The sequence below is a fragment of the Homalodisca vitripennis genome, chromosome X, assembly GCF_021130785.1.
Source record: "Homalodisca vitripennis isolate AUS2020 chromosome X, UT_GWSS_2.1, whole genome shotgun sequence".
Classification (NCBI taxonomy): domain Eukaryota; kingdom Metazoa; phylum Arthropoda; class Insecta; order Hemiptera; family Cicadellidae; genus Homalodisca; species Homalodisca vitripennis.
The window spans coordinates 30332501-30345060 of record NC_060215.1 but is presented as its reverse complement, the minus strand read 5'-3'; the positions used below and the strand labels follow the sequence as shown (position 1 = coordinate 30345060).

Below are 12560 nucleotides of genomic sequence, written 5' to 3'. Positions count from 1 at the left end.
TAAGTATAACTCATAACGCAGGTTTCATTAAAGGGAAAAGATAAGCGGCGCGCGTTTATCACTGATAAGATAAGACGAGTTTATACTAGAAGTAGTACCTGGACTACTGCCCTACGAATTAATAACACCAAAAAACGATTAAATGCACTGTCAGTCAGGTATAGTATGTTTGTAAGGTGCTGGCCCTTAAACGAAAAAAGACCCAAATATTTGGTTCTGTGCGGAAATTAAATGTTAAAGTGTAAATGAACAGACATTCCACGATGGCTTCGTAATCAGAAGAGTGTCCTCATATTTCAAAAAGTGTTGACTACGACATTTTTATCGATTTTTTTACAATTTTATGGTACAAGATCTTATCACAGCTTTTTTAATAGAAGCGATTTGATAATCCCCAAACAGCGCAAAGTGTTAGCGCCCAAAAACTATTTCATTTTTCGTCAAAATATGCATCTCGAAAGTTACTGCCGCTGCAATGACAATAGCGGCAAAATGATCACATTGCAGTCGTTTTTAAATCAGGCGGCATCTTCTATGACGACAGTATACAAAATATTGCTTTTATATATAATATCTGCCTTAATATTGATTTCAATTGTTAAAATGATTTAACAGGGTTTCAAAGTTTGAAACTGTTGACACTGACTTGTCTCAAGTCAAAATGAGACAAAATAAGAGGCAGCGACGTACATTCTTATGCAAGAAGGGGCCGGGAGAGCTACCGAACTGGGAGACACAGAACGGTAGCTCATGAACATACAGGAGTTCCATTTGTCAACATTTGCCAAATTCAGTCAAAAGTGCTCGAATGCTCAAGGCATTGAAAAACTCGTCTGAAAATTGCATTGATTGCAAAAGCATTCTACAGCACAGACGGAGTTCTTGGCATATCAATGGGAGACCGCAGAATTGGCAGACTGACCAAGTGCTGAAGTGGGACAATTCGAATGTATGAGAATGAGTGAATGTAGAGATTGTACGTTTGAAAGGGAATAATGAATGACAAATTGTATGTATTGCTACCATACAATTTGTTTTATGGCTTTGCAATACAATGTCAAACTGTCCTCGCAATACAAAAATTATTATTATTACGTATAAAAATAGATAAATTGTGGGCTTTCATATAAAAAATAATTTACAAAAAAGTGTACTTTATTTTTATAAGTTTTGATAAAGTCTTAAAAAACATTCCTCGTATACATAAAACGGACATTAAACTTATTTTATCACAATCTTCTGAAATTAGCGTATTTAATTTATAATACTAGAGATATGCCGGTTATCCTCGAGATGTTTTGTTACCATCCACAATCCACGTATATTACTAGGATTTATCTATTATGACTATCCGCACCTGATCGAGAAGTCTTCCTTCACTCGTACTTTGAGTGACTGTAATGTCCGAGGGCAAGATCATTCCTCGTGGAATGTTACCTTAAAGTGCTCTAAATTGGAATTTACATTTTTTTAACCAACTGCAATTCGTAGGAAACAAGTTAAATATTATAAATATTTATTAATAATACTTAAAATTAAGTTAGGTTTTCGTTATTTGCCTAAAAACTTACTGTTTTCTACGAATTTGGGAGAGTTGTTCATGAACATAACGTCGGAAATGGCACGTAGTATCTACTATTATCTATTATCTACTATTAGGGATGTTTTTAGTCCATCAGTACGGTGCAGCATCAAGAGGCTGGGATGTTGAAGCCTGCACTGATGGCCAGAGGGATCAGTGTCAGCCCGATGTGAACTATCGTCATGCGATAAGAAGCCTGCACTGATGGCCAGAGGGATCAGTGTCAGCCCGATGTGAACTATCGTCATGCGATAAGAATCCTGCACTGATGGCCAGAGGGATCAGTGACAGCCCGATGTGAACTATCGTGATGCGATAAGAATCCTGCACTGATGGCCAGAGGGATCAGTGACAGCCCGATGTGAACTATCATGATGCGATAATAAGCCTGCACTGATGGCCAGTGGGATCAGTGTCAGCCCGATTTAAACTATCGTGATGCGATAAGAAGCCTGCACTGATGGCCAGTGGGATCAGTGTCAGCCCGATGTGAACTATCATGATGCGATAATAAGCCTGCACTGGTGACCAGAGGGATCAGTGTCAGCCCGATTTAAACTATCGTGATGCGATAAGAAGCCTGCACTGATGGCCAGTGGGATCAGTGTCAGCCCGATGTGAACTATCGTGATGCGATAAGAAGCCTGCACTGATGGCCAGTGGGATCAGTGTCAGCCCGATGTGAACTATCATGATGCGATAATAAGCCTGCACTGGTGACCAGAGGGATCAGTGTCAGCCCGATTTAAACTATCGTGATGCGATAAGAAGCCTGCACTGATGGCCAGTGGGATCAGTGTCAGCCCGATGTGAACTATCGTGATGCGATAAGAAGCCTGCACTGATGGCCAGAGGGATCAGTGTTAGCCCGATATGAACTATCGTCATGCGATAAGAAGCTTGCACTGATGGCCAGAGGGATCAGTGACAGCCCGATGTGAACTATCGTGATGCGATAAGAAGCCTGCACTGATGGCCAGTGGGATCAGTGCAGTGTCAGCCCGATTTAAACTATCGTGATGCGATAAGAAGCCTGCACTGATGGCCAGTGGGATCAGTGTCAGCCCGATGTGAACTATCGTCATGCGATAAGAATCCTGCACTGATGGCCAGAGGGATCAGTGACAGCCCGATGTGAAACTATCGTGATGCGATAAGAAGCCTGCACTGATGGCCAGAGGGATCAGTGACAGCCCGATGTGAACTATCGTGATGCGATAAGAAGCCTGCACTGATGGCCAGTGGGATCAGTGTCAGCCCGATTTAAACTATCGTGATGCGATAAGAAGCCTGCACTGATGGCCAGTGGGATCAGTGTCAGCCCGATGTGAACTATCATGATGCGATAATAAGCCTGCACTGGTGACCAGAGGGATCAGTGTCAGCCCGATTTAAACTATCGTGATGCGATAAGAAGCCTGCACTGATGGCCAGTGGGATCAGTGTCAGCCCGATGTGAACTATCGTGATGCGATAAGAAGCCTGCACTGATGGCCAGTGGGATCAGTGTTAGCCCGATATGAACTATCGTGATGCGATAAGAAGCCTGCACTGATGGCCAGAGATAAGATAACAGTTAGGAAACTTAAATACTTTCTATTTTGTTCAAAAAATCATAAAGCCCTACGTTCTTTTGTTTGCACTTCTATTTTAGTAGTTTTAAATCGTTATATGTCTACAGAAAACTGTTTATTTCATGGTGACATGTGATATTAACAATTTTATGTAAAAAATTTGGTTTAGAAAACAATTAATAAAAATGTTATTGTGTGTAGTTTAAGTGTACATATCAAATCTAAGTGTTTTCCACATAAAGAACATGTCTTATTAGAATCTAAAGCTACCAAAAAAACACTGGTTTCTCTAGACATACATTTTCCGTCAAGTAATAAATGGAACTGTTGTTGTGTCTATTAATTTGTGTTATATTTCTATAATAATTCAATTCTGTTTCAGGCTAACGCATCCCAACATCGTTCAGCTCTTAGAAACCTTCGAGGATAAACACAAAGTCTACTTAATAATGGAACTGTAAGTCAGATCAATTTTCTCATTATCATTACGTTACGTTTAGTTCTGAATATGAATTGTGTGAGAACGATCAGATGTAAGTAGTTGTTGTTGGCTAATGACTTGTATTAGATGGTACTGGGAATCGACCAATCAATAACATGTTGCCTCAAGGTATGGCCACAATCCTGACGTGTGTCATAGCCCTGTAACCTAATAATATTTGGTCTAGCTCCAAAGTTCCTCTACATACCCCGGCCTATATTCTCGCGCTCAAACTTTTAAATTAGTTTGGTTCGACCTATTAAACGTTGTGTGTTTGAGTCACTCGAGTTAAGGGTTTATTTCGCCAAACTATAATAAACTGGCCTCAACTGCCTATATGCATCCAATTATTAACTTATAATATTAAGAATTAAAATATAATACTTATTTTTAATATTGAACAAGTGAATTGTAAAATTTGTTCCTGGATCTTTTTCGTTTATAATAGTATATTATCTTCTTGAAGATGAGGCTGTGAGCCTTGCAAATATTCGAGCGGAAGGTTTAACATAATTTTCTTTACTGTATAAGTGTGTAAAATACGATTAGTATTTGTGATTAATTTTGACGATTTATGGGTTTTGACAAAATCTAAAACTTTGTTAGTGTATTTTCAAGTTTACAGGACAACGCCCCATTACCTACTGTGGAATTTTGATAATTTTAGAAACTTTATATAAAGTATGTTTATTATACTTGTAAATTATCTTCTGAAATAAAAAAATCAGTTGATAATTTTTATAGTTTGGATACAGATATTCTGTAGATACTTCTATACTGATATATGGATATAGTTGTCCAATATTCTGGTTTTAGGGTTTTTGAAACTGGTACATTTTCTGTCAAAATTGGTTTAATACTTAGACATTTATTGATTAGGGTTTGTATCAGGACTGTATGTTAATTTTTTAAAGTTGGGAAGTATGTTTTTTATAGCATTAATGCACTTTTTAAAACCTTGTAACTTTTTTTAATACATTAATCGTGGTCCTGGTTGATCTACCGATGTCATGTAAAGAGTTATATTAGGGTAATTTTATTCAGGTTTTTGTGTACCTAATGATAAAATAATGAGGCCCATTTAAGTATCCACATCCAGCAATTTCAAATAGCCACTAACTCTGTGATGATCGTTCTAGTAGTTTAAAGCTTCTGAAATCATCATTTGTCATGAGCCTCATCACGAACTTAAAAGTTATGTGGATTTTTACTCTCATTTTTTTTTTAATTTTTAACCAAATCTGTATTGGCCGTCTCCGTGAGGAGATGATAGTTCACGTGTGTTAGGCGGAAAGTGAGGTTTCACCTGTAACTGACGTTTTAAACGTTCAAATTCATATACTGCCTGTTACACTTCAACACTTTGTATCAGGATAGTCGATCTTGAACTGTAACAACTCTCCCCCTTATTTTGTTTAATAATATCCTTTTACAATTAATGCTAACATTGGTTAGCGAGAACAAATTTAAAAATACGACCGTCCCATACTATAAAAACGAGCATTATGCATTGCAACTTACGAAAACATAAAGTCTGTGGTCATTGTAAATTAATGGTCCTTAAAATTTTTAAAGATTTTAGGTTTAAAAATTAATTATGGTTTCGTTCTTTGTAACTATGGTACATAACCGTAACAGTTCTGCTAAATCTTAAAAAGTTACAATGCAGCGTTATTTGTGCGTTGGTGAAGGCAGTTACTAGAAATATTAAATTCCCTTCCTTACTATTAGTAGCTCAATATGCTTTTAGAATATGGGCGTAATGTATGGTTAGAGGTATGTAATGCATTCGGCCTGCACGCGACCGCGACTCTGTGGCTGGAACGAGGCCACTTCATTCTTGTCATGGTAACTAGGTAGATATTTCCTCAAGCAGTCGGTGGAAGCATTATTTCACTCTATAAAAATATGTTGTGTAGACTTTAACCCCATTTAAGTTTAAGCCAAATATTAAAACCTAGTAAACAGGTATGGTGTAGTTTTCCATATTAAACCGGCCTCTTATTTATGAAAGTAAATGTTTGGTTTTTTATACGACCTGTACTACGGTTTTATACTTTAATAGGTAAGTTACCATAAAGGGATCTTCAAACACTTATGTTTATAAGGGATAATGCAATTCCAAAATATAAATGTACATGTACCTTTGTCATATCAGTGGAGATACTACAAAGGCCAAAATATTTCCCTTTTAAAACACTTCGCTTTAGTGCAGTTTATAATAACACAGACTAATTTACATCTGAGTGTAGTGGGGAAGCTATAATAGCAAAGCCAAAGACGAGTGAGGATAAAAAAGACTCATTTACATCTGAGTGTTGTGAAAAAGCTGTAATAGCAAAGCCAAAGCCAAGTGAGGATAACAAAGACTAATTTACATCTGAGTGTGGTTACAAGGGTTGCTGAAAAAAGCTATAATAGCAAAGCCAAAGTCTAGTGAGAGTAATAAAGACTAATCTCCATCTGAGTGTGGTGAAAAAGCTGTAATAGCAAAGATTAAGTTGAGTGAGGATCACAAAGACTAATTTACATCTGGGTGTGGTGAAAAAGCTGTAATAGCAAAGCCAAAGCCAAGTGAGGATAACAAAGACTAATTTACATACAAGGGTTGGTGAAAAAGCTATAATAGCAAAGCCAAAGTCTAGTGAGAATAATAAAGACTAATCTCCATCTGAGTGTGGTGAAAAAGCTGTAATAGCAAAGATTAAGTCGAGTGAGGTCACAAAGACTAATTTACATCTGAGTGTGGTGAAAAAGCTGTAATAGCAAAGCCAAAGCCAAGTGAGGATAACAAAGACTAATTTACATACAAGGGTTGGTGAAAAAGCTGTAATAGCAAAGCCAAAGTCTAGTGAGAATAATAAAGACTAATCTCCATCTGAGTGTGGTGAAAAAGCTGTAATAGCAAAGCCAAAGTCGAGTGAGGATAACAAAGACTAATTTACATCTGAGTGTGGTGAAAAATCTGTAATAGCAAATACTAATTTACATATAATTTTGGTTTAAAAAGCTGTAATAGCAAAGTCTAAGTCAAATGAGGATAACAAAGATTAATGTACATCTGAGTGTGGTGAAAATGCTGTGACAGCAAAGGCAAAGTCGAGTGGACTTAAAAACCTCTCAGTTTAGTTGTGATATTGCAATAATAAATAGATATTACGTGGACTTATAAACATCATAGTTTATTTGAAATGCTTCTTCTACAGGTCCTCCAGCTGGCAGGAAGTATACCAAGCAGCCTTGAAATCTGGGAACCTGCGAACAATACTTAGAGATATTCTAACCCGAAGCTAAAATCAAGGCGGTCATACCTCAGGTCTTTTTAAAGTTCTAGAAAAACGCAAGTAATACAATCATTCAAAACTATTTGTGATGGTGCATCACACTATGTCAAAAACTATAGGCCTAAGTAGGAACTAACGGAAAGATGAAAGCTATCCCCTAAAACTCTTAAACTTATATCTCGTGCTGATATATCGTGGCCACGCACTGAGATCGTGATCATTCTACTTTTTCAGTAGTACCAACTGAAAAAGCAGGAAGGTGAAAACGGTGACGAAAACCAAATTCAGAAATATCGTGATCATTCGCGAAAGGGATTTTCGTCATCAAATTTTCATCTTTAATCTTTAAGTTTAAGCCATATCAGTAATATCATTGGTAGTATAAAGAGAAAGCATATTAGTCCAGCTACGAGACTAAAGATTGTGTTATAAACTCAAACTGAAACTATCCCCAAAATAAAAATAGAAGACTTATGTAGAAAACTGAACAATTCTTTCAGCCAATTAACAACATGGAAATCTCAAAAGATGTGAACGGACCTCGCTTTGTAATCAATGCAACACCACTAAGAACAGAATTCCATTTAATAATATTTCTTACGGATAAGAATTTCTGACCTCGATGGAGCTGTGACATGTTCATTAAATCGATCAATCCATGAAGTTCAATTTTGTATTTTCATGGTTCAATAGATATCCATGTGGGCTTGGAATTCAGTGAAATTATGGATTCATAGAACTGACACGCCAGTTCATGAGCCGATTTCTGCAAGATCAAAGATGTTGGACTGAATTTGAAATAGAGATAACGCCGGGATTCAAATCCTATATGTTACTCTAGCAATTTTATCAGTATACCTAGTACTGTATGGACTCTCCTTACTCTGTTTGATGGTCAATGAGTTTCAGTGAACCATGGCTACTGGCAGAATAAGTCTTAAAGAGGATCGATATTAAAAAATTTACGCTGAGGAACCGATCATCGATTGTTATTGAAAGCCCTTTACTCTGTCAAGACAATCCTTCTCCTTACCGACTGGATGTGATACGCCCGTAATGTTATCGAAACATATCGCTAGTAAATAGCGTACAATCACTATCTAGCAAAATATTGCACAAAATAGAGTTGCTGTAATTTAAAATATTGTTGAGATATGAATGTTTCAGCAACTCCGAGAGACAGAAGACGCTAAACGAATCGAGATGAAATGCATGTTATTTAAATTCTTTTGTTTATGTCGACGTCCACATAATTTCATTGCGCAATAACTGAGCTACTTTCGTATGAACTTTCTTTCAGTTTAGTTTAGAAAATGTGATAAACATTACAGTATACTAACAATAGAATGGTTTATTCTATTGTTGCCTTCAAAGAGAATTAGTATTAAATGGATTGTATATACAAATGAGTTATATGTCTGACTGAAGAATATAATCCATAATGTTTGTAGTTTAATTACATAATAACTGAGGATCTAGAGAAGGAATAAATCCAATCAAGAAGCAATTATAATGACACCAGTCAAGCGATTCAGCTTTGTTCTGCTGTTCTCTTCATTAAGTGCTCGTTCTAACATTTTGTTTCAGTTCATCCAAGAACTCTATTTCTGGGTAAATGAAAAGGTACAACTGTACAATGAGTTCACAGTTTGGTTAGCAATTCTAATGTAGAATATTTATGTATAATATGAGTAAACGAGTGTAAAACCCATGATAATAAACACACAGGTCCTGCACAGGCAGGTATAATTGATTGCTTGTTCAAACAATCTTCGCCGCTTTGTTCAATTTGCCCGTTGATTGTTGGCATGATTGTTCCATCTAAGTGTGCCCCATATCACTAGACAATGTACAGTGACTAGTGACACCCTCCCGCAAGATTAGTGACGCCAACGTATATAGTATTTTGGTGGGGGAGGGTGATAATGTTAACCTAACCCAACATACTACACCGCCCTAACACATCGGTTCCCTTACGTACGTATTATAGTGCATTCATGAGTTAGATTACGTAATTTTTCCATCACATGACTGTTACATTGTTGTTGAACAAAGGCGATGGCCTTAGAATGTGAAGATTATAAATTATAATTCTGCTTTCCTGTATAATGTGACAAAACACTTCGTGTTATTCAGCAAATTATCAGTTAGGAGGAGTTCATGTACTGAGTTCATGAGTAACGTACCGAAATAGTACCGAATAAAGTAAACTCAACCATTGTGGTGAGAAGACTAACTGGGTGTTCAATAAGCAGTCAGTGGTGGTTATTCTTCTGATTCCGTTAATAAAACAACGGTTACTGTAACCTTGGCCATTTTGTTGAGAAAACTTATTTCAAACCCGTTGTTCAATAAGCTATCAGTGGTAATTATTGTATGGATTTAGTCAATAAATCAACGGTAAACGTAACCTCGACCATTTTCTTGGGAAAACACAAATCAAATCCGTTGTTCAACAAACTGTCAGTTGGTAATTATTGTATTGATTCCGTCAATGAATCAACTGTTAACATAACCTCAACTATTTTCTTAGGAAAACACAAATCAAATCCTTTGTTCAACAAACTGTTCAGCTGGTAATTATTGTATTGATTCCGTCAATAAATCAACGGTAAACGTAACCTTAACCATTTTCTTGGGAAAACACAATTTAAATCCTTTGTTTAATAAACTTTCAGCTGGTAATTATTGTATTTATTCCGTTAGTACATCAATTGTTTACGTCAACTCGATCATATTGTTGCAAAAACACAATTCATGCTCGTTCTTCAATAAGCAGTCAGCTGGTAATTATTGTATTGATTCTGTTACTAAATCAACGGTTATCGTAACCACCACCATTTTGTCGAGAAAACACAATTCATACCCGTTGTTCAATAAGCTGTCAGCTGGTAATTATTGTATTGATTCTGTTACTAAATCAACGGTTATCGTAACCACCACCATTTTGTCGAGAAAACACAATTCATGCCCGTTGTTCAATAAGCTGTCAGCTGGTAATTATTAAATTGTGTCCGTCAATAAATCAACAGTTATCGTAAACCACCACCATTTTGTCGAGAAAACACAATTCATGCCCGTTGTTCAATAAGCTGTCAGCTGGTAATTATTAAATTGTTTCCGTCAATAAATCAACGGTTATCGTAACCACCACCATTTTGTCGAGAAAACACAATTCATGCACGTTGTTCAATAAGCTGTCAGCTGGTAATTATTAAATTGTTTCCGTCAATAAATCAACGGTTATCGTAACCACCACCATTTTGTCGAGAAAACACAATTCATGCCCGTTGTTCAATAAGCAGTCAGCTGGTAATTATTGTATTGATTCTGTTACTAAATCAACGGTTATCATAACCACCACCATTTTGTCGAGAAAACACAATTCATGCCCGTTGTTCAATATGTTAATTACTACCAACTGTCAGCTGGTAGTAATTAAATTGTGTCCGTCAATAAATCAACAGTTATCGTAACCACCACCATTGTGTCGAGAAAACACAATTCATGCCCGTTGTTCAATAAGCTGTCAGCTGGTAATTATTGTATTGATTATGTTACTAAATCAACGGTTATCGTAACCACCACCATTTTGTCGAGAAAACACAATTCATGCCCGTTGTTCAATAAGCTGTCAGCTGGTAATTATTGTATTGATTCTGTTACTATATCAACAGTTATCGTAACCACCACCATTTTGTCGAGAAAACACAATTCATGCCCGTTGTTCAATAAGCAGTCAGCTGGTAATTATTGTATTGATTCTGCTACTATATCAACAGTTATCGTAACCACCACCATTTTGCCGAGAAAACACAATTCATGCTCGTTCTTCAATAAGCAGTCAGCTGGTAATTATTGTATTGATTCTGCTACTATATCAACGGTTATCGTAACCACCACCATTTTGTCGAGAAAACACAATTCATGCTCGTTCTTCAATAAGCAGTCAGCTGGTAATTATTGTATTGATTCTGTTACTATATCAACAGTTATCGTAACCACCACCATTTTGCCGAGAAAACACAATTCATGCTCGTTGTTCAATAAGCAGTCAGCTGGTAATTATTGTATTGATTCTGCTACTATATCAACAGTTATCGTAACCACCACCATTTTGTCGAGAAAACACAATTCATGCTCGTTGTTCAATAAGCAGTCAGCTGGTAATTATTGTATTGATTCTGCTACTAAATCAACGGTTATCGTAACCACCACCATTTTGTCGAGAAAACACAATTCATGCTCGTTCTTCAATAAGCAGTCAGCTGGTAATTATTGTATTGATTCTGCTACTATATCAACGGTTATCGTAACCACCACCATTTTGTCGAGAAAACACAATTCATGCCCGTTCTTCAATAAGCAGTCAGCTGGTAATTATTGTATTGATTCTGCTACTAAATCAACAGTTATCGTAACCACCACCATTTTGTCGAGAAAACACAATTCATGCCCGTTGTTCAATAAGCAGTCAGCTGGTAATTATTGTATTGATTCTGCTACTATATCAACAGTTATCGTAACCACCACCATTTTGCCGAGAAAACACAATTCATGCCCGTTGTTCGACAAGCTGTCAGCTGGTAATTATTAAATTGTTTCCGTCAATAAATCAACAGTTATCGTAACCACCACCATTTTGTCGAGAAAACACAATTCATGCCCGTTGTTCGACAAGCTGTCAGCTGGTAATTATTAAATTGTTTCCGTCAATAAATCAACAGTTATCGTAACCACCACCATTTTGTCGAGAAAACACAATTCATGCCCGTTGTTCAATAAGCTGTCAGCTGGTAATTATTAATTTTTTCCGTCAATAAATTAACGGTTATCGTAACCAAAATTGTACATGTTCCAAAATTATATTCACTTGTTTCTCTGCTCTGTTACGAAAATATTAAATTAATTTAAATAATCTTTAGGGGTTCATACTAACGATCACTTTTTTTTATTATTCTCTGTTGTAGTTATCTTACTTTTCTCTTGGAAATGCGAGTCATTCGCAACTCAAAATTTAAAATTAGATGAGTTACCACCATTACTTAAAATTTAAAGTTTTATTGGACTGAACCAACGATAGCTATAAAATAAACTTGTTACCATCCAGACCTAATTGAGAACAGTAGGTAGTTTAAAGTTGGTAGGTAGAAAACAAATTTGTGGTTGGTATAAAACAATTATCGTGTGAATACCTCAAACATATTGAAATATAAAATCTATAAAAAGACAAATATCTGATCAAAGGATCTCATTACAACCGAATCTAAACCGTAATGTCGATATGCTCCCGAATAAGGGACGGTGGGGTAAAAATTACCCCAAGATTGTGGTTTTCGTTTAGATCAAAAAGTGTTAAAACAGAAGTTTGAACTGTTTGCCTTTATCGGGTAATTTGCCATGATAGTTTTCCCTACAGGTGGCAATACTGAGTGGATCTTAAGTTCCAGTTCGCGGAAGACCCTATGTGATTTCATAGTTTTTATTGTTTTGGCGTAAAATTAAAACACTTTAAAAACGGGTGTTTATTACCTTATGGCCTAAACTTTTATCAAACTATCTAAGACGTGGTTTGGTAACGTTTCATTAAAAAGTTTACATAAAAGATGAGCAATAAAAGTACAATAAGTAAGTGAGAA

At 36.3% G+C, this 12560-nt stretch overlaps 1 protein-coding gene across 1 annotated transcript in view; it reads left to right on the top strand.

Moving 5' to 3' along the window:
- LOC124368875 (calcium/calmodulin-dependent protein kinase type 1-like) overlaps positions 1-12560 on the top strand; it is a 385883-nt gene that overhangs the window by 320514 nt on the left and 52809 nt on the right. Inside the window, 1 exon segment of the mRNA XM_046826348.1 lies at positions 3539-3613. Coding sequence (XP_046682304.1) covers positions 3539-3613 — 75 coding nt within the window.